Below are 22844 nucleotides of genomic sequence, written 5' to 3'. Positions count from 1 at the left end.
AAAGATGGATAGCAAGTTTTTGTGTTTTGTTACAACTATTAGTAGCTTACTATCAGTGTGTATTTTACCATTAGTATTTTAACAAAAGATAGATTCCGCTTAACTGCATATAAGTCCTCTAAGCAGTTTACAAAGTTTATCAACATTGGAATTGTCAGCAAAAAAACAAGACTTAAGAAGAGCAGAACGAGTAAACTCAACAATTAAAAGTATGCATTATAAGGTAAAAATATGTCAACTTCACATGTCTGGGGAGGCGTGCATAAACAGAAGTGTTTTTAGCAGGCACACAAAACAAGACAGCAAAGGTACCTGCCTTATGTCAATGGTAATTGGGCAACAATCAAACCAAAAACTTAAAAGAGTGGGAAAGTATGGAACAACATATTATAAAGCATTGTTCCCAAATCAAACCCTTGATATGCATTGACTAAATTTCACAAAGTAAAAATTCAGATAGATGTGTTATTTATTGTGTGCAAATGAGATAAGAAAGGTAATCAACACAACTGAAAAGAAAATAGAATAAAAGAAGTTGCAGTGTGGTTGTGGGAAGTCACGGGTGAAGAAATGTGGATATTATTTGGGGTTTTTTTTTACACTTAACATAAGTTAAAGTATAGATTGGAATATGTAACTGTATAACGAAAGAAAATCAAATAAAAAGCATCACAGGGAAAAAATGTCAACGGGCAGAGAATTCAGAGCTTAGGATTTTTGGATTGTTATTTTATTGGTTAATCGCGTTATTGTGGGGGAGGTGTTTCAGTGACACTTAATAATGAAATAAATTAAAATAGATAAAATTAATTAAAAGCCAAATTTAAATGATATACAACACAAAATTTTCCCCAAAACCCCAACTCTCATCCAACTGTACATACAATAAAAAGAACAAGCTTTCTCCTGTCACACTCCCAACAATTAAAGGGAAACAAAGCTGGGAGACCTTTGACCCCTCTCAATGCTGGTGGACTCCAGTTCTTACCAGCCTCAATTATTAGAGTTGATGGGAGTTATAGGTCAGAGTGTCCCCAGCCTTTGTGTGTGTGTTTGGAGTTGGCATCTGTCTGCCTCAGGAAACAATGGAGGAGTGCATCTTCGGGGGTGAAGTCAAACTGTTGGGGAGTTGCAGCGCCTGCTGTGGCTGTAGAGACCGAAATGGGAGAGACATGTTCTGTTGCAGCTGGGGCAGGTGAAAGTGGCTGGTTGTGCTGCTGCAGATGCATCATGGCGTTTAATCTCTCTGCTCTCCTCCCTGTGGTCATTTCTCCTCTGGTCACTGCTGTGGATTGATTGATTGTCTCCAAGCACTGTGGTAATCTGCAAGGAATTCCCACTATAACTATTGAGGCTGCGTACACACTACACATTAAAACGGATTCCTGGGAACTGTAGTTTAGGGTTACTGGGAATTGTAGCTCTGGCATGTTCAGTCTTTTTAAAAAATCTTTAAAACCTCTCCTTTCCTGATCTTGCTGGTGGGTGAAATCTGTGCAAGTACAGTGGTACCTCTGGTTACGTACTTAATTCGTTCCGGAGGTCCATTCTTAACCTGAAACTGTTCTTAACCTGAAGCAGCACTTTAGCTAATGGGGCCTCCCGCTGCCGCTGGAGCACGATTTCTGTTCCCATCCTGAAGCAAAGTTCTTAACCTGAAGCACTATTTCTGGGTTAGCGGAGTCTGTAACCTGAAGCATATGTAACCTGAGGTACCACTGTATCTCAATTACCTCAACGATAAATTAGTGTGTAACTTGACGAAAAACCAACAAATCATCCTTCAAAATATTTGTTGCTTTTATTGTCTGTGCCTGGAGCAAGGGGAGGGGCTCGACTGGAAAATCTTGCTCTAAGCCTTGCTTACACTAGCAGACCATCAATATATACTGCTCAGTTTTTCTTTTCTTTTTAAAAGAAGGCTCCATATGGCTTTCTGCAGAAATAAGGCATGACACTCTCCAAGAAGTTTCCTATCTGTCTCTCCAATGAGTTCACTGCTCCCACCTAAGCCCTTGCCTGTCTCCCTCCCTGGACAAAGGGGACAATAGGAGGGGGGCATTTACAGGTGGAATCTGACCTAGCAGCCTCTAGGCATAATGACTTTCTCTCAGAGGTATTTTTAGCTGTGAACAAATTTCAGGAAAAGCTTTTGTGTGGGGAGACACTGAGCCCTTTGTTCGGGCTTCTGGGAATGAAGTAAGCCCTGAATGGTTTCTAGAGTTTTATACACTGAACTCCTGTCTGCCATGATCAAGACTTTTTTTTTTATTTTTAATGGGGCAGAAATGGCATTTTGAGCAAATCTTGAAGGAAAGAAGGGCTGTTTCTCTGATCAAGACTTCTTGGACCAAGGTAACTTGAACAGAGTCAAGGTGACTTGGGAAGAGTCTAGCCCAGTGGTATCTGCTTGAGTTTTGAACTTCTTTCTGAGGCCCTGGGGGTGAAGTCACCCCCAGCCTTTGTGCTTGATGCCCTTAGCTGGAGATGCTAGGGGGTTGACAGTGGTGCTTTATGCATGCAATGCCAGGGGCTTTTACCCACTGAGCTATGAGCTTCTTTACAGTCATACCTCAGGTTACAGATGCTTCAGGTTGTGTTTTTTCGGGATGCGGACTGCCGAAACCCGAAAGTACTGGAACGGGTTACTTCCGGGGTTTGGCTGTCGCGCATGCGCAGAAGCTCTAAATCACTCTTTGCACATGCGCATATGCGCCGAATCACAACCCGCACATGCGCAGATGTGCCACTGCGGGTTGTGAATGTGCATCCCGCACAGATCACGTTTGCAACCCGAGCATCCGCTGTTCCTGCTGCTTGCTCACATTACCCTTTATAACCATTTTACAACAACCCTCTAGGGTAGGTCATTGTCATTATCTCGCCTCCCCCCCCCCCCAATCACACAGGCAAGAAGCTGAAAGTGGCTTTGTTGCAGACTTCCTAGTGAGGACACAGCAGGAGTGTGGTTCAAACCTCAACCTCTGAGAACAACACCAACCTAGTTATTGCTGTTGGCGTCTAGCACAGCACACTTTAGAATGTGTGAAGAACTTGGCAGACCTTCATTCATCTTTGCAACAACCCTCTTGTAAGGCAGGCTTGCATTCCCCTGTAAGGTAAAGGTACCCCTGCCTGTACGGGCCAGTCTTGACAGACTCTAGGATTGTGCGCTCATCTCACTCAAGAGGCCGGGAGCCAGCGCTGTCCGGAGACACTTCCGGGTCACGTGGCCAGCGTGACAAGCTGCATCTGGCAAGCCAGCGCAGCACACGGAACGCCGATTACCTTCCTGCTAGTAAGCGGTCCCTATTTATCTACTTGCACCCGAGGGTGCTTTCGAACTGCTAGGTTGGCAGGCGCTGGGACCGAACGACGGGAGCGCACCCCACCCCACCCCACCCCGGGGTTCAAACTGCCAACCATGTGATCGGCAAGTCCTAGGCGCTGAGGCTTTAAACCACAGTGCCACCCGCGTCCCGAATTCCCCTGTACTGTGTGCAAACCTTGGCCCATCACCCCAAGGCATCTCTCAAATGCATCACTCCCTGGGCTCATCCAAACTTCTACTTGTCCTATGCTTTCCAGGCACGAGCCTGAGTGGTTTTTCATTTACCCTGCTGCTTTTTAACCCACTGATTAACACTGAATCAGAACAAACATAAATGCACAGAAAACCCGACTGATGTTTGTGCAGTGGGACAAGCAGAATTGTGGATGAGCCCTCTGTCTGCTTAACTCTCCTTGACTGTGAAGTTGCCTAAAGTCACTAACCAGGAAGTCTCTTTTTAGTAACAACTCTCAGTGTTTGAGAGCTTCTCCTTCGAGTATTGTGAGTGCTGTCAATTGCATCTTTTCCTCTTCCCCCTCTGGGGTGGGGATTAGGCTTTTGTTTGCTCTGTAAACAGAATTGCACTGTAGACTGTAGAGACCAAGTTTTATTCTGTTCTCTCAACAATAAAGGGAAATATTTTGCTGATATATATATATATATATATATATATATATATATTGCTGGGCTCAGTACTCAAATAATGGGTTGTGGAGATAAGGTAGTTGTCCTGCTGCAAGCATTGACCTCTGCCACAGCTAGGAGATGCTAAACTTCCTTGTGCAAGGCTCACACTAAATGCCAGAAGAGAACAAAGATACAGTGTTGGGGAGGGGAGGGAAGGGAAGCAGAGCTCTAATGTTGCTTCAGCAACAGCCAGCCTTATACTGGGCCCTATATAGGAGCAAGCAGTTCTTCTTAAGTTGTATAACTTGGGTTAAGTACTTAATAAGTTCCGGAGGTCCGTTCTTAACCTGAAACTGTTCTTAACCTGAAGCACCACTTTAGCTAATGGGGCCTCCTGCTGCCACCGCGTCACCGGAGCACGATTTCTGTTCTCATCCTGAAGCAAAGTTCTTAACCCAAGGTAGTATTTCTGGGTTAGCGGAGTCTGTAACCTGAAGCGTATGTAATAACCCGAGGTACCACTGTATAAGCTAAACAAGCTATAGCTTAGGGCCTCACTCTCTTGGGCCCCCCAAAAAAGTTTAAAGGAAAAAACAAACTGGATGTACATTTCCAAAATATAAGATGAAAAACAAATAAAACAGAACCTACATATAGCAATAGTGTTTTGTGTTATGTAGGCCCCATACCTGCTAGCCTGCTCCCTAAAATATCACATATAAAGGGCCCCATTACCTTCGGTAGCTTAGGGCCTCATTGAACCTAAATCTGGCCCTAGGGACCACCTTGTTCTAGCAGTCTTTGCTCAGCTGACAGCCTTCACATGCTTTAAAAAAATCTTAGCAGTTTATTTTTCCTTTTACAGTTGTATGGGATTTGCATTCCCCAGTGGTTACAAATTTGGAGTCATGCTGGGATGCATTTAGCACAGCGCTGCAGCTGTTTCCTCCACAAGTTGCACAGAGGTCAAGGGGTGGCTTCCCCTTTAAGCTGTGCTCCTCTATACACCTTTCGGAGGAGGAGTCATTGGTGCCATCAAGGAAGGCCTCTGGGCTGGATGTACAGAGTTGCACTAAGCAGAATGAGCAGGAGGGCCCCTAGACACAGCAAGGGTTCAGCAACACAGGAAACTGCCTTATACTGCATCAGGCTATTGGCACATGTAGCTCATTATTGTCTACACTGGCTGGCAGCAGCTCCTCCGGGGTTTCAGGCAGAGATCTCACCCAATCCTACTTGGACATGCAGGGATTGAACCTCAGACCTTCTGCATGCAAAGCATGGTGCTCTGCCTGTGAACTATGGCTCTTCCAGCTGTGAAGCAATACGCATTACAGTGGTACCTCGGGTTACATACACTTCAGGTTACAGACTCTTCAGGTTACAGACTCCGCTAACCCAGAAATAGTACCTTGGGTTAAGAACTTTGCTTCAGGATGAGAACAGAAATCGTGCAGCCGCGGCGCGGCGGCAGCAGCTGGAAGCTCCATTAGCTAAAGTGGTACCTCAGGTTAAGAACAGTTTCAGGTTAAGAATGGATCTCCGGAACGAATTACGTACTTAACCCAGAGGTACCACTGTACTGTCTAAGCAGGGGATGGTGTGGTGTACAGGTACAGTTAATTTTTCCAAGTGTGCCAGAACTAGACAATAGGTGACTGCACCGAGCTTAATTTATATAGGGTGAGTCTTTTAAAAGAGGCCCCATGGAACATGTGTACTCTGTATCCACAGGACCTCTTTTAAAGCACTCACCCTGTATTTGTACCTGTTGGTGAAAAGCTACTTCTGATCCCCCTAGTGGCCAGGCAGGGTATAATATTTCAGCCTAGTTTGTAGGACAGAAGAGCCTGAAGGCCTTTCAGCTTCCTGCTCAGTCTCGTAAAGGTAAAGGGACCCCTGACCATTAGGTCCAGTCGTGACCGACTCTGGGGTTGCAGTGCTCATCTCGCTTTATTGGCCGAGGGAGCCGGCATACAGCTTCCAGGTCATGTGGCCAGCATGACTAAGCCGCTTCTGGTGAACCAGAGCAGCACACGGAAACGCCTTTTACCTTCCCGCTGAAGCGGTACCTATTTATCTACTTGCAATTTGACGTGCTTTCGAACTGCTAGGTTGGCAGGAGCAGGGACCGAGCAACGGGAGCTCACCCCGTCATGGGGATTCGAACCGCCGACCTTCTGATCGGCAAATCCAAGGCTCTGTGGTTTAACCCACAGCGCCACCCACGTCCCGCCCAGTCTTATAGTCCCTTGCTATATATCGAAGGCTGCGTGTGGAGTACTATTTGTACCCACATGAACCAGAAGGAAGGGGTTGGGGTCAGTGGGCATCATAAGACTTGGCAGCTTGTCTGCCATATCATAAATCTTTGCACCTGGAAGGCTCACACCTCCCAGGACATCCTGCTACCTCCACACACTGCTGCCTCTGCTCCCCTCAGCAGGGAGTCCTTTACCACCACCACTCGTCTCCTCCTCCTCTGAGGAGCAGCAGAAATGGTTCTGTAAACTGTGCCTTCCACAGACATTTTGGTGTATTCTGAGGTCTGCAACTGCTGTCCTTGCTCCTCTGGCCCAGAATCAGTGTCCAAGGTGAGGGCATGGAATCAGCCTTGCAGCTCCAGTAATACATGGATCCTGGCAGTCTCGCATCCACATGTCATGTTCCTCCAAAGGTTCGTCTCCTGCATTGGGAGATCTTCCACCTCCCCAGGGGGACCTCATCTGCATCACTGCTCCAGGACAGTCCACTCTGCTCTATCAAGGAATTCCTCCTCTTGGCCAGTAGCTCAGAGTGTGGCTAAGTGAGCTCACATTGCTGTGCCTTCTCGTTCAGCAAGGCAACCGAGGGTAGTTTTGCACCTTCTCGGGCAAGAAGACAAACATGGCACAGGTGTTGCTGGTCACTGCAGCAGCTCCCTCACCACCCACGTCTCTTGGTCCTGGGTACCCCGTGAGGCAGCACTTGGGACCTTCCCCTCAAACCACCCTCACAGATGCCCCTGTTTACAAGTTCATATAATAATATCACACAATAATGATATTATCATACAATCATATTTTACAGCCATATCATTAAATCATGCAATCACAAGATCACATTATCATACAATCATAAGATCCCAATACAGTGGTCCCTCGGCTTAAGAACTTAATTCGTTCTGGAGGTCCGTTCTTAACCTGAAACTGTTCTTAACCTGAGGTACCACTTTAACTAATGGGGCCTACTGCTGCGGCCGCGCTGCCACTGCACAATTTCTGTTCTCATCCTGAAGCAAAGTTCTTAACCTGAGGTACTATTTCTGGGTTAGCGGAGTCTGTAACCTGAAGCGTCCGTAACCCAAGGTACCACTGTATCTTACTATCATAATATCATACAAACACAACACCATATAGATACATAATCACAACATCACAAGGTCATACAATCTTAATATCACAAATCACTATATCATAATACCATATCACACAATCACATCATAACATCATCAGATATAATAGCCCTCAATGATACCCCCCCACATATGATTGGATGAATGTCTGACAGTGTGATATGATTTTATGATATTGTGATTTTGTGATATTGATTGTATGATATGATTGTGTGATAATCATGTTTGCAGTGTGTCAGTTTTTTTTATAGAGACAAGCTAACCAACCAGATTCATTTTGCACATTTGGCTATTCTGTTCCCAGGATGGACCATGGAGTGGTTTGTGACTTTTCCTGACCACGAATATACAGTCTTGTGGGACTGAGTCAGTTGTAAAGTCTGTCTGGTTGCCATTCTCAGTTTAAATGGGAATAAACTCCATTAAACATATTAGAACTTAGTTTGCATTTCTTCTGATGTATGCAAATTGTGCATAATTTTGTATAAAATGTGCACTTTTGCACATTTTATAGTATAGGTTTTTATATTGCTTTCATCAGTATAGTATGTATTTTTATGTATACTTTTTATGTACACTTTCTTTTTTTACATACTTTTAAAAATTGGAGATCCGCCCTGCAAAATTTGAAGGGGTGTGAATTTCAAATGATAGATGCATTGGGTTCATCTGCTGCCTTTGGGAAGTGTTAATTGGGTAGAGTCACAATGAAATGGGAACTGATTCAGTTTCTCACATGTCTTCATTTGCATCCCAAGCTATGAAGATCTACAAGCAACATTTAGAGTGTACTTGTATTACTAAAGGGTATGCTGGTGACAGCATTTATCCTAATCTTTTATTATTATTATTTTTAAACAGTGAAAAATACATTTTTAGTTGGTGTTCTTTTTATTTTTTTAAACTGAGCTTCTTTCACCCTCGTCATACGAAGTCAAACATTTTCATGTGAGATGTTGAAGGCCTGTGGATTATTAATTAACTTGAAGTAGCAACTAGTAAATTCCATATAGTCATACCTCATGTTACGTCCGCTTAATGTTACATTCTTTCAGGTTACATCCCACAGTGACCCAGAAGTACCGGAAAGGGTTACTTCCGGGTTTCGCTGCTTGCGCATGCACAGAAGTGCAAAATGACGTCATGCGCAGATGCGCCGCTGTGGGTTGCGCTCTTTTCATGTTGTGAACGAGCCTCCAGAACGGATCCCGTTCGCAACCAGAGGTACCACTGTACTCTATGTAAGAATGTAAGAATGCAGAACGTAAAAAGAGACCTGCAGCTGGATGAGGCCAGGGGCCCATCTGGTCCAACATTCTATTCCTACAGTGTCCAACCAGATTCCTCAATGGGGAGCCCACAGGCAGGACTTGAGCCCAACAGGCCCTCTCCCCACCCCCCCTTGTGATTCCTAGCATCTGCCACTCAGAGGCGGACTGCCTTCAACAGCGGAGGTGAAACATAGGCATTGTGGCCAGCAGCCTGTTCCTCCATGAATATATCTAATCCTCTTTTGAAGCCATCCAGGATGGTGGCCAAAATTGCCTCTTGTGATAGAGAGTTCTCCCTCGTAGGGACCTCGGGTGGAACTCATTCAGCTTCTGTCCGTAGAATAAGCTTGGTTTACCTTTCAAGACAGGGACACCGGTGGCGCTTGACTAAGCCGCTTCTGGAGAACCAGAGCAGTGCATGGAAACGCCGTTTACCTTCCTGCCAGAGCGGTACCTATTTATCTACTTGTACTTTGACGTGCTTTCGAACTGCTAGGTGGGCAGGAGCAGGAACCGAGCAACGGGAGCTCACCCCGTCGCGGGGATTCGAACCACCGACCTTCTGATCGGCAAGCCCTAGGCTCTGTGGTTTAACCCACAGCGCCACCCGTGTCCCATCTCATATATGTATTGCAACATAAATATATATAAAAAAGTCTCCGGTAAGATGGGGCATCTGGTTGGCCGCTGTGAGATCAGGATGCTGGACTAGATGGGCCTTTGGCCTCATCCAGCCGCAGGGTTCTTTTTACATACTACCCCCCAACCCACCCTCTCTGAATAACACTTCCTGGGATTTCAAGTGCAGAGGTCCTGCCTCTAGGCTTCCCGCAGGCATCTGGTTTGTCAAGGTGAGAACAGAATGCTGTACTAGATGGGCCACTAGCCTGACCCATACTCTTCTTTCGTTCTCTCTCCACTGTTGGAGGCAGTATGTGCCTCTGGATAGAGGCTGCTAGGAATTACTAGTGGAGAAAGGGTGTTTGCATTCAGGCCCTCCTTTTGAGCCTCTCACTGAGGCCACCTGGCTGGCCACTGTGAGGCCAGGATGTGGGTCTAGATGGGCAAGTGACCTCTTTCTTATTAAGTCCTGTTTTACAGTTCCCTGCTGGCTTATTCTTTTACCTACACTTATTCTGCGTTTATATTTTGCAGGGGTCCTGGCAGCTGGGGAGCACACATTCCCTTTCCAGTTCCTGCTTCCAGGTACAGTGAATTTATTCTTTTGCTCTCTTGTTCCCATTGATTTCCAGGACTGCGACTGAACAGTGACTTCAGACAGACTTAGTATAACCTTGATTTTAACGTCCTGTGAGCACAATCACAGGGTTGCCTGGGGTGTCATGCAAGTGCTTAACTGCTGTCAGATATTGCTATTATTATTGGTAATTTTATTTGGATTCCTTACCTGCCTTTCACCCTGACTTACCACGGCAGGCTGCAATGATTTAAAATACACTGTTAAAACAGCTTACAACTAAGTTAAAATCATAGGAGTGTGGTGGGTCTCAGTTGCATCAGCGGACAGAAAAGAGAGGTTTATTTTCAGCATACGACAAAAACTATTCAACGAGGGTGTCAGATGCACCTCTGTGGGGTGGGAATTCCAAAACTTGTGCAAGAGCTAGCCATGGTTTTGTGTCACGTGAATGACTGTGAATGACGTGTTGTTCTAACAACCACAGTCTGCTTTCAGCCAGCCCCCACCTGTCTACCTTGCTGCTTACTGCCCAGTCCAGTAGCTGTCAGATTGTGCCGCCGCCTCCTCCATCTCAATGTTGCCTTTGTAGAGGGAGGAGGAGGAGGAGGGGGGGGACAGAACTAGAATGGGTTGGCCCTTCCTCCCCTTTGGCAGCACCTCCTGTTGGTGTTCCCTGTCTTATTTATTGGTTTATTTATTAAATATATATATACGACCCTTCATCTGAGTTCACATGGTCACTAGTCACTATGGGCTCATACACACTAATGGTTCACTGTGCTTTTTAGGCACAGTTCTGTGCTTTTCCAGTCTGTGTCGTAGCATTTCTATTTTATTTTTTTCCTCCTCAGCCGCTTTCCTCACGGAAACCCACTCTTTAAAGCCCTTGGCAACTTGCAGAAAAGCCCAAATTGTCATTTGTTCCAGTTCGGCGTTAAAGATCAGGTTTTCTTGGGGAAAGTGGTGGGGTTGGGGAAAGTACTCTACCGCAGACCAGGAAAGTGCAGGTCTGTTGCCTAGAAAGCACGGGGCAAGTGTGAATGAGCCCTACAGCTGAATATGTGGAACAGAAGCTGATCTGCAGTGCTCCCCCCAAAAAAATTTGCACCTATCAGGGTCTTCAGGTTCAAATCATGCACTCCATTCTCTCGCTTAATTTTTAAAATTGGTTGTTTCTATATAAAACCGTGAAACATTAAACAAGAACGTTATTCCCCTCCCCCCAAAACCCCTGCTTATTCATCATTGTTTTGTTTGTTTGTTTGTTTTAATTGAATGGCTGAGCTTTGACTTTGTGGATGTGCATAAGAGCATCTTCTCTGTCAGGAAGCTCATTGGGTGGATTTTGGGCTGGTCACACCTTTCCTGCCTAGCCTACCTGCAGAGTTGTTAAGCTGGTGTCCATGGGGGTGTTTCCAGTTTGTCTTGAGGTTTTGTTTGTTTAAAGGAATCTGGGGATATAAAGAATAAACAGTTAACTAAAATAACTAGGAACTTCTAAATCAGGTTTGAAAAAGAGAGTTTAAAAATGCTTAGAAAAGAGGGGTAGTTGAAGAACGTGTCTGTCTGGGGCTGTTTATAGTCCATGCAAACACCAAATTGAAAACAGACTTTGATGCAAAGCACAGAACTGAACATTCCTAAGAATATTTACATTCTGAAATTTGATATCTATACTAATTATGGATTGTATGGATTTCATCATGCCGTTTCCGGAACATCGATTTTATCATGTCCCTTTTTTAAAAAAATGCTGTACCATTTTTCTACTATGTATGCTCCATATTTTATTCTGTAATGTACATTGCTTAGAGAGCTATGATTGCAGGTGATTCATGAATATTTTAAACAAATAAAAACAATTGGCATTTGTAAGGCAGCTTACAATATCCGCCTGCTTTTCCTTTTTTTAAAAAAAGAAAGCAACAATTTTCTAGTCCTTATGACCTGCACAACATACGGCCCACTTGCAGCTCCCCCAAGGATGGCCTGCAAAAAATTTAAAAGAAAGTAAAGATGTAATGAGTGCTTTTCCATGTGCCACTTGAGCTGCCTTCTGCTATTGTGCCCAATGTTTTTCTTCTAGGGGAAAAAGGTGTTGGTACTGCATACCCCTGAGTACCCCCAGAATAAAAGCTCTGCTTGTGCTCATCATGTAATTTGGGGGATGGGTTGCCACTGAGCATTCTCTCCTGTTTGTCACGTAACCCACAGCAACCAACCATTGCCAATCCAACTCTAGTCCGAGAGGAGTGAGAGTCATATATTTCTACTGTGTTTTTGGTTGTTACTGGCATTGGACAGGGACCAACGCAGCTGACACCCACTATGCGGTGAGCGGCAGCAACATGAGGGCTTCTTGCCCCGCCATTGCTGCCCACCAAGTTAATTTATATTAATTGAAATTTCCCTTTTTAATAATATGGTTTATTTGCAAAACAGTTTAATCATTAATTATAACTTTACTTGGAAATCGGTCTGAAGAAGTTTAACAAGGTAAAGGGATCCCTGACCATTAGGTCCATTTGTGGCCGACTCTGGGGTTGCGGCACTCATCTCGCTTTACTGGCCGAGGGAGCCGGCGTACAGTTTCCGGGTCATGTGGCCAGCATGACTAAGCCGCTTCTGGCAAACCAGAGCAGCGCACGGAAACACTGTTTACCTTCCCACCGGAGCGGTACCTATTTATCTACTTGCACTTTGACGTGCTTTCGAACTGCTAGGTTGGCAGGAACAGGGACTGAGCAACGGCAGCTCACCCCATTGCGGGGATTCGAACGGCCGACCTTCTGATCAGCAAGCCCTAGGCTCTGTGGTTTAACCCACAGCACCACCCCCTACCTACTGCCAAGTTGTGCAGGTCTGCCTTATGGTCAGGGCCGGCTCAGCCGTGAGGCGAAGTGAGGTGACTGCCTCAGGTGGCAAGATCCACCAGGGCAGCAGATCCTGATGTCAACCTTTCCTCCCACCCCCACCCTCACCATTTCTTCCCTGGTGGGGAGGGAGGTGCCATTTTGGGGTCTGCCTCAGGTGCCAAAATGTCTGGGTTTAGCCGTGCTTATGGTTGTAAAATGCCCCACATCACCCTCCTCCCCAAAACCATCAGAAATCAAGAAGATGTGCGGTTTTGGTTTTACTTCTAATGTTTGCAAAACATATGCATGTCAAAACCTTTTCCTAGAGTAGAATGAGATTTTGGCAAAATATTTTTGTTGTTCTTTTCTAGTGCAAGTGTGTTTGTGTGGGTGTTTAAAAGGTGGGGGGAAAGTACATTATATGCCATGTCTTGTCTCTTTTCTCTTTGGAAAACAGCTTCAGCTCCTACGTCCTTTGAGGGTCCCTTTGGGAAGGTCTTGCACCAGGTCAAAGCTGTGATAGAGACACCACGGTTTTCCAAGGATCACAAATGCAGCAAGATATTCTATGTCCTCTGCCCGCTGAACCTGAATGATATCCCTGAGATTGAGGTAAGGGTTGGTGGGAAGGACGGAAGGAAGGTGGTAGGCACCCCCACACCTTGCTTTTCAATCCCAAGAGATAGTTCATTAAACCACTTTGGGAATTCCGTGAAGGGAATAGGAATCTCCTCGCCATCTTCAGCCACCTTAAACTATAGTTCACAGGATTCTTAGAGGAGGAGCCAATGATGGTTCAAAGTGGCCTCTTAGTGCTTTAAATGAATAGTGCAGGTGGGGCCTAACTCAGTGGCAGGCAGGCTGTGTTTTCCCTTCTCATCCTAGTGTTCCTTTTCTGCAGCAGCCAAACACAACGTCGATCACAAAGAAGTTCAGCTACAAGCTCGTGAAAACTGGCAACGTGGTCCTGACAGCCACCACAGACCTCAAGGGCTACGTTGTAGGGCAGGTCATCCAGTTGCGGACAGACATTGAGAACAAATCAGGCCGGGACACCAGCACCATTGTAGCCAGCCTCATCCAGGTAACCAGGCTAGGCTTTTGATAGTGTATTTTAGGTGCTCAGCTTTGCTTGAGGGGCACTTGTTCATTTTTCGTTCCCTTGCTGCAGATGCAATCTTAGGAACATAGGAAGCTGTCTTTATGAAGAATTAGGATTAGCTGTTGATGAATCCAAGGTAAAACTATAGGGTTGTATTCAACTGAGTTCTTCTCAGAATAATAGGCCCATTTTGGAGTACTTTGAGTAGGTCTGGATGTTGTTGTTTAGTCGTTTAGTCGTGTCCGACTCTTCGTGACCCCATGGACCAGAGCACACCAGGCACTCCTGTCTTCTACTGCCTCCCGCAGTTTGGTCAAACTCATGCTGGTAGCTTCGAGAACACTGTCCAACCATCTCGTCCTCTGTCGTCCCCTTCTCCTTGTGCCCTCCATCTTTCTCAACATCAGGGTCTTTTCCAGGGAGTCTTCTCTTCTCATGAGGTGGCCAAAGTACTGGAGCCTCAGCTTCAGGATCTGTCCTTCCAGTGAGCACTCAGGGCTGATTTCCTTATGAAAGGGTCGGTTTGATCTTCTTGCAGTCCATGGGACTCTCAAGAGTCTCCTCCAGCACCATAATTCAAAAGCATCAATTCTTCAGCGATCAGCCTTCGTTATGGTCTGGATACAACCCCTTATTTTCCCCTTCTCTTCTCCCCAACCCAGAAAGTTGCCTACAAATCCAAGCGGTGGATCTATGACCTGAGGACCATAGCGGAAGTGGAGGGTTCGCCCGTGAAGGCCTGGAAGCATGCAGAATGGAGGGAGCAGATTCTCGTCCCAGCACTGCCTCAGTCCATCCTTCAAGGCTGCAGCCTCATCCATATTGACTACTACATCCAGGTAAGGTCCAGGTTCTGCTGAGGACTATGAGCACAGGCTGTGGGCTACCAATATAGCAGAGGCAGCAGGGGGCCTTTTTCAGCCCGAGGGCCACATTTCCTCCTGGGCAGCCTCTTGAGGGCCAGAAGCAAAAGTGGGTGAGGTAACAGGGAAACAGGTGTGTCAAGCAGTACATATATTTTGTAAATAATAAAAAAAAACACCTTCCAGGCACCAACATCCCTAGGGAGGGATGAAATGTAGACCTGAAGGCTAGGCAGAGAGGTCTGGAGAGCCATATTCAGCCACTGGGACTGACACTTCCACACCCCTGATGTATGGGTCCTTGGTCTGACCCCACAGGACTGCTCCTTATAGAGTCATAGAGTTGGAAGGGCTCTAAGGGCTGTCCAGTCCAAACCCCTGCAATGTCCTCATGCTTGTGTCATATTGTTGTCTCCCTGCCCCTAGGTTTCCCTGAAATCTCCTGAGGTTTCTGTTGCTCTCCCGATCTACATTGGCAACATCGCTGTGAACAGGATCCCCCTCAACCCGACCCGCTCGATCCCTCACGTCCCGTCGCCCGTGATCCCGAGTGCACCGCCAGTGGATGAGGAGGCTGCCGGTGGCTACCACCCCATGGACAACATTTCCATCCCCACCAAGAGCCACTCCCAGCAGCAGCCTTTCAGCTATGCACCAGGCTTGAGCTTCCCGGAAGCAAGGCTGGACTCTGAGCAGGGCAGCTCGCCTAACCACCCCACACTCTGCCTCTCGACAGGAGCGACGGTCCCTTACTATGCCGAGGGGACGGTGGTTCCGGTTCCCACAGCCAGCTCCCTCATCCTGCCTCCGGAGTATAGCACCTGGGGTTACCCCTATGGTAAGCGCCTGCCTAGCCTCAGATAGGATTCCCTGGCTGGGGCAGAGACCCCAGGAGCTGTGCTGTTTCCTATATGGGCAGCAGTGTGTGATTCCTATGGGGACTGGTGGGGCAGAAGGGCAAGGAGACCAGCAGTAAGTGGCACCAGAGCAGATGACAAAGCCAGTGTATTCTATCTTGGTCTCCTCCTCCCTCCTGAGTTCTGAAGGGCAACACCAAGACTAAAAAGGAAGGCCCACAGCTCTGTGACAGAGCACCTGCTTTGCATGCAGAAGATCCCATGTTCAGTTCCCAGCATCTCCCAGAAAGACCGGGAGAGTCTCTTTCCTGGGGAATTTGCTACTAGGCAGCCTCAACAGTACTGAACTGAATGTACCACAGCTTCTTATGTTACTCTGGCTGCAAACGGTTAGAGCTTCTGGACCACTGATCTGTGGACCATAAGAACATCAGAAGGCTAGTGGCCCATCTAGTCCAGCATCTCGCAGTGACCAAGTAGATGCCTGCAGGACCTGAGCACCAGAGCCCTCTCCCCTTGTGCAGGTTGCAGCAACTGGTACTCAGAATCATTGCTGCCATGGAGGATAGCCATCATGGCTAGTAGACACCATTAAATTTACTCCTCTGTTAATTGGTCTAATCCTCTTTTGAAGCCTTGCAAGTTGGTGGCCTTCACATCCTCCTGTGAAGTTAAGTTCCACAGAATGACTAGGGACAGACTGTGTGACCACAGTTTGAAAACCTCTGAACTAGATGGCTTTCAACTTCTCTCTCTCTTTTGCTTCCTTCCAGAGGCACCCCCTTCATATGAACAAAGTTGCAGCAGCGCAACCTCCAGCCTGAGCAATGGCAACTAGCCACGAGCTCACAACCTGATGTCTGGCATGCCAAGCTGGGAGAAAGGACAGTACAAAACATTGCCTGGAGGGGGCGCTCTCTCCCCCAGCAATAGTTCCCTGGGCCACGGCTGCCTTGCACAACAATCTCTTTCCTTGTGCTGTACAGTTCATCATCTTACTTGCTGCTTTATAATCCGAACACCCGTGATGCCTTATCTGAAATGTGGGAGTCATCGTGTATGGAAAGATAGAGGTGTGTGCAGATCAGTGTGTGTGTGTGTGTGAGAGAGAGAGAGAGAGAGAGAGAGAGAATGACATAACAAACAAACGAACGAATGAATGTACATATGTATATACTTTGAGTGCCACTCCATATCTGTTGTGTGCTAACCAGAAAAGGTGTGTGGGTATAGACAAATTGCTTCTCTGCTGGGCACCCCATGATTTAAGCCCAGTGTGTGCCCTTTTGCACTAGCTTGCCCTCTAGAGAACAGTACAAGCAGTGCAGGAAGAGCTGCTATCAACATTCCTTCTGATGTAGGGCAACTGGCATTTCCCTGCCATTTTTTTACTCTGGGTGCTTGTAGTAGTTCCTTTTTTGGCTCTTGAGTGCTTGTAGTAGCTACCATTTTCCCTCTCTCTGCCACCCCTGTAATCCACAGACTGGAGACAACTGACAATCACAATTCTAGCCTAACTCTACCTCTTGACTTTGCTTCTTCCAGGAAGTGAGTCCAGATGGAGGAGGGGAAGGAGGAGAGCTTTTTGGAAAAGAGAAGAAAAACATAGTTTGTTAAGCAGAATTCCAAATAGTTAGGAGCTTTGGGTAGTGATGCACTTGATCCATTGGACAACGGTGGGTGGGAACAAGTCTCGTGCTGCGCTCCACAGTGAGTGCCTCTGCAGCTTTGCACCTCATGGCCAGTGGAGGTGTGAGGCTGGTTGGCTATATTCCTTCTGGAGTTCCTTGCCTCCTCCTTCAAATAGAGAGTTCTGGCTGCTTACTGGCATAGCAGTTTTAAAAGTGGACCAGCTGTTGCCCAGAGAGGCTCCTGGCCTCTGCAATCTCAATGTTACAGAACAGCCAATGTCAAACTCCTTTTAAAGCAGGGCTTCTGACACACTGTGTGTGTCTGTGGGTTTGTTGGGGTTTATTTTTCCCATGGCTATTTACCACGTTGGGCGTTACGTTTTTCTGTGTGTGCAAGTCTGATCTGCTAAGCGCCACCTCTGGAGTAGTGAAGCCTTTTTCCTTTCTCTCGGTCAGCCTCTCCTCATGAGCTCCTTCAAGTTTGCTGGGTGGCTGATCCAGCAAGATGGACATGCAAACGTTCACATTCCCAGCACCAAGTGGTTTTTATAGGACAATTGATCCTCTTCCACCACCCTTTTTATTTGTGTCTTTTTCCAATCAGCTTTGTTTAAATGGTGAAACTTTGAAAACACAGATTTTAATGTATTTAATAAATTATTCTGAGACCTTGAATGTAAAAATGTCTTCTTTGCTTCGCTCGCTCGCCACCACCACCCCCCCACTGCACCCCTCTCAGCATCTCTGATTGAATCAGGAGTTGGACCTCTAAGTGCTGTTCCGAACAACTGCCGGCCTCATCCTGCCTGTGTGTGACAAGAGTTTTCCAGCAATGGAGGGCCACAGGTTCCCCATCTCTGGATTTAACCATAAATGTGAAGCAGGAGTCATTCTGCCTGTCCTGGCATATTTTGCAAATCCCTCTGTTTCTGAAGGGACGCGGGTGGCTTGCCGATCAGAAGGTTGGCAGTTCGAATCCCCATGATGGGGTTAGCTCCTGTTGTTCGGTCCCAGCTCCTGCCAACCAAGCAGTTTGAAAGCACGTCAAAGTGCAAGTAGATAAATAGGTACCGCTCCAGCGGGAAGGTAAACGGCGTTTCCGTGCACTGCTCTGGTTCGCCAGAAGCGGCTTAGTCATGCTGGCCACATGACCTGGAAGCTGTACACTGGCTCCCTCGGCCAATAAAGCGAGATGAGCGCCGCAACCCCAGAGTCAGCCACAACTGGACCTAATGGTCAGGGGTCCCTTAACCTTTACCTTTTACTGTTTCTGAAACAGAAGAATACTGGTGCTAATGTAGTCAAATCAGCAACCCCCCCCCCAAGAGGGGGTGTATCAACAGGAGGTATAAGAAGTACCAAAAGTTGGCAGCCAGTGTAGGGTGGAGAGGAGAGAGAGACAGAGAATCTAGGTGCCCACAGTGAGATCTGGGTATGTTCAATGGACAATTGAGTGTCTGTAATGGGGATATGATGGGAAATGATTCAGGATAGATAATGGAATGGAGCAGCTGGAATTATGGAGAGCTAGCCCTTGAAATACTGTTGTTTCATTGCAAGCCCTCACCTGTCTTTAATTTGCAATGAAGTAATTCATTTGATGTATTTCATTTAATGAAAAGGCATATACAGTCCTTGAATGTAAGAAAACCTTGAAACAGTTTAAAACATTCAAATCATTGCTTGAAAAGGAGCATTGTTTTTAAGACAAACAGAAACAAAAGATGATTGAAATCAACAGATAAAACCAAACTCAGCCTTCATTTGCTACAGTGCTGAATGGCAATCCTGTACCACCCAGTTTCACAAACTGTACAATTTCAGCTGAGGCATAAAGCCAAGATATGCATGTCTGATCCACGTCAGATATAAAGCTTGTGCCGGAGGACTTGATTTGCTTCTGAGGCATCTTCTGGTATCTCTTCCCTGCCATCGTCTCCTCTGCCAGTGTTGTGACATTTCCAAAAGCCAGTTCATCGTCTCCAAACCAGACGCCTACCAGTCACAGCTGTCTGTCTGTCTTGCCCTGAAGGGGCATGGAGGGCATCCTTCAAATATTCATAGGAAGTACCGTATAAGAAGCAGGGCTGGCTGATGTTCAGAGAGAACCAGGCAGTGGCTGGATGGCTGGATGGTCTTGGCTTCTGCTTCCTGTAGTGGGAAGCGCTGCGAAGTCTTGTGTCAGCCATTTCCTCTCCTGGTTTTAATCAAGTGGATTCTGTAAAAGCAAGACCATATTAAGCACATATCTGGCATCTCTGAGCTGGGGCTGCTGCTAACACTTTCCCTGGCATTCCCATTAATAAATATGAATAGTCCAGCTTGGTGATTTGAGCAGTGTTGGGTAGCTGGGTGTAATGGCCATATATTTCACAATGTCCCTGATCTGAAGGAGGGTGAGGAGAACTTTATCATAATGGGGGCCACACGCCAGTCTTGGGCAGGGCCACAACAATGGGTGTACATTACCTTTGTAAACCATAGGCTAATTTCTACATACACAGAGAGACACAGCCCTCTCTGTACCCCAAACGGGCAACCAAGAGGTGTTCTCAGAGTTTAAGGATAAATTCCAGCCAGGTAAATACCCTCTAGGAGGGTGTGAAGCGAGGGTAGTGAAGGCATGGCTGGAATGCCACGTTTGGCCTCTGCTCTGGATGCGGGTGATGCTGCAGTCTATACCACAGAGCCTAGGACTTGCCGATCAGAAGGTTGGTGGTTCGAATCCCCACAATGGGGTGAGTTCCCATTGCTCGGTCCCATCTCCTGCTAACCTAGCAGTTCGAAAGCACATCAGAGTGCAAGTAGATAAATAGGTACCGCTCCGGCGGGAAGGTAAACGGTGTTTCTGTGCGCTGCTCTGGTTCGCCAGAAGCGGCTTAGTCATGCTGGCCACATGAGCCGGAAGCTCCTTTGGCCAGTAAAGCAAGATGAGCACCGCAACAACAGTTGTCCGTGACTGGACCTAACGGCCAGGGTCCCTTTACCTTTACCTGGAGCATTCTGGGAAATTAAAATGGCCATGTAGCTTGGCCATGCAGTGCTATTTAGTATTCAGGCAAGCCCTGGAGGGGGTCCACTCAACGCTCACTCTGCCCTCCTCAGACTTAGATACAAACCCTGCAGAAAAGCATATTGTATCGCTCCTGCTTCTGGAAACTGCCACACTGCTGGCTTCTACCTGTGCACATTCCTATGTGCACTCTATTATCTAGGCTCCTAATGATGCCTAGGTAGCTTTTTTTTTTAATGCACCTTCTAAGACTTCCACTTGTTAATGCACTGTGTTTTCTGATCTCTCAGTGCTAAATCACTACCGTGTGTGTGTGTGTCCATGTGCGCCTCTTATGAATGCCTTTTAAAACATTTTGTCAACTGTGGTGCTACTAGCAGCAATCCCCCAGCTAGGTTCTACCCATCTCCAAGCCTAACCTCAGCCCTTGAAGATGGCAGATTCATCCTGACCCTAGTATATGTGCAATGATTTTATCCACAATGATTAAAGATGAAAGCCCTCCTTAGTGTCTTTGGGGTTTTTTTTTGGGGGGGGGGAGTTCACAATTGGATAAGATCAATCAGCATAGCACCAAGAGAGCCCTCCTGGATCACACCAAAGACTAATCTAAGAGAGCACCCTCTTACCACCATATGCCCCTGGAAAGCCCATGGCCAGGACAATGGTTCTTTCCTGTTCCTGTTCCTCAGCAACTGATCATTATGACTAGTAGCAGTTGATAGCCTTACCCTCTCTATAAACCAGGCATGTCCAAAGTCCGTTTGGGGGGCCTAATCCCTAAAAAAGAAAAGCTCAGCAACTTTGGGGTAAAATCCTAAAAAAACACTTCCAACAACTTCAATCCTAAAAAAAGGTCAACAACTTTGGTTGGCCCTTTGGTGCTTCACTTCATCAAATCTGGCCCTCTTTCAAAAATGTTTGGACACCAGTGCCTAAGCCACTTAAGCTGGTGGTTCCCACATCCTGGGACTTCCATACTTTAAATAAACAGTGTGACAAATTCCTTCTGTCTGTCCTGAATCACCCATCATTCAGCTTCATCAGATGGCCTTAGGTTCTTGAGTTCTTACAGGAAGAAAACACCATCACCCTATCTCTCTACAATATGTGTAAAACTCTACATCATGTATCTCCCTTAAGTTAAATTAACATATTTAAAAGTAAAAAAAAAAAGTTGGTAGTTTTAGCTAATGTGGCTGAAAGCAGGAGCTTGGAGGCATGGCGGAGAGACTCATCAGGTGCAGAAGAAAATATAAAAGATTGCCTCCCTTGTTACAGGACTCCCACCTACAGGAGGCAAAGAAAGTGACCACACCAAGTCTTTAGGAAGTTGAAGAACTCTGTGCTTGTCTGTGTCCTGTGCTTGTCTAGCAAAACATGCACTTGTGATTTTGGCTGCATGCATGGACCTTCTGCATGCAAACCAAGTGTACTACAGTACCACTGAACTGTGGCCATATCCTTGAATCGATTAAAACCGAATTGAGCAGCTGAAGACCAGTGTTCTAGGATCATATGTGGCTATGCACTGCTGGAAACAGAACACTAAGCTGGAATGGATCTTCATTCTCATCTAGGAAATCAGTTCCCGTGACCTGGAAACCAAGCATGTCAATATCTTTGGGCTCAGTCATGTACCAGCAAATTCAGGTTGTGCAATTACAGCTAAATTGGGAGCTCTTGTACAGCACACCTGCTTCCTCTGAAGATCAGACTTTTTCTGATGAGGAAACAGGTGGGGGAATGATGCAAAGGCCCTCTAACCTCCCTGCAAACAATTCAGAGGGTTGTAGCCTACTAAGTTATACTCACAGTAGCCCCTATGAAGCTAAAGGATCTAAGTTAGGTGCATCCATTATTTTCAGTGGGTCTACCGTGAGCAGGACTTGCAATTGGCTCAACCAAGAGCTACCGGCACGTGTCATCTTATCTCCCTGCAAACAAATCAGGAATACAATAAACAGGACATCCTGCAGCGCCCCCCCCCCCCAAGATGATGCGGTCAATCCAGGACACCCTTGTATATTGCCCACTGCACCCTAGGTCAAGCGTCCTGGTGGGTGGGAGCTGGGCAGCCTGGTGGAGGCATATATTTATTACCAATGGATTTTGCAGTCGGGAAAGACTCTTATTTTGGCAGCAGCTTTGGGATGGGCCATTCTGCAAAGCCACCATTGGATGGCAGCAGCGTATTGGTTTTTTTTCCCTCCTGCTTGCCTGCAAAGGGTTGGGCTTGATGGCCTACTTCAGCTAAGAGCCAAGGTCTGCAGCCTGGTGCCTTTTGTGGGGGACTCATGGTTTTGCCAAGAGATCTAAGGCGGGCTCTCAACACCCTCGTCCCCCACCTCTGGGGTGTGCAGTGTTTGTTCCCCGAACAACCTCTTAGGCATCCCCTCTTGGATAAACCCAAGGCAGTCAGCCACAGAGGCCACCATGCCTGCGATGCAGAGCTATAATGGGCAATGGGTGATCATGGCTGCACCAGTGGCTTCTTTCGGTTGTATAATTTTAACATCATAGTCGAGTTTGGCAATTTTATCTGCTTAGCAATGTTGCTACGTCCCTATTTTACATACAAAAATTTCATGTTTTGATTCAGTTTGGTAATTTTACCTGCTCAATAGGCTTTACATATTAGTATTTTAAACTCAAATTGGAAAGCGCCAGTGGCTGATGCAAACATCTACCGATCTATC

The 22844-nt window shown here is 46.6% G+C and overlaps 1 protein-coding gene and 1 long non-coding RNA gene across 3 annotated transcripts in view; one reads left to right on the top strand and one right to left on the bottom strand.

Moving 5' to 3' along the window:
- The window catches only part of ARRDC1 (arrestin domain containing 1), a 53861-nt gene extending 36054 nt beyond the window's left edge, over positions 1–17807 (top strand). Inside the window, exons 3-8 of one of the 2 annotated variants that reach the window (XM_083423122.1) lie at positions 9779–9829; positions 13137–13291; positions 13584–13763; positions 14444–14620; positions 15071–15482; positions 16275–17807. In XM_083423122.1, the coding sequence (XP_083279248.1) occupies positions 9779–9829; positions 13137–13291; positions 13584–13763; positions 14444–14620; positions 15071–15482; positions 16275–16339 (1040 nt within the window). In that variant the 3' untranslated portion in view covers positions 16340–17807. Of the gene's footprint in view, positions 1–9778; positions 9830–13136; positions 13292–13580; positions 13764–14443; positions 14621–15070; positions 15483–16274 lie in introns of both variants that reach the window. The other variant, XM_083423121.1, reaches the window with a different exon arrangement.
- LOC310669380 lies at positions 11740–12794 on the bottom strand. Its single transcript, XR_014507159.1, has 2 exons — positions 12659–12794; positions 11740–12332 (listed from the first exon to the last, which is right to left on the bottom strand). It is a non-coding gene; the product is annotated as an uncharacterized lncRNA (long non-coding RNA).
- Positions 17808–22844: the final 5037 nt, after the last annotated feature.

Source organism: Podarcis tiliguerta (assembly GCF_965153285.1).
Source record: "Podarcis tiliguerta genome assembly, chromosome: Z".
Classification (NCBI taxonomy): Eukaryota; Metazoa; Chordata; class Lepidosauria; order Squamata; family Lacertidae; genus Podarcis; species Podarcis tiliguerta.
The sequence above is the reverse complement of the archived record's forward strand: the minus strand, read 5'-3'. Positions and strand labels throughout refer to the sequence as shown.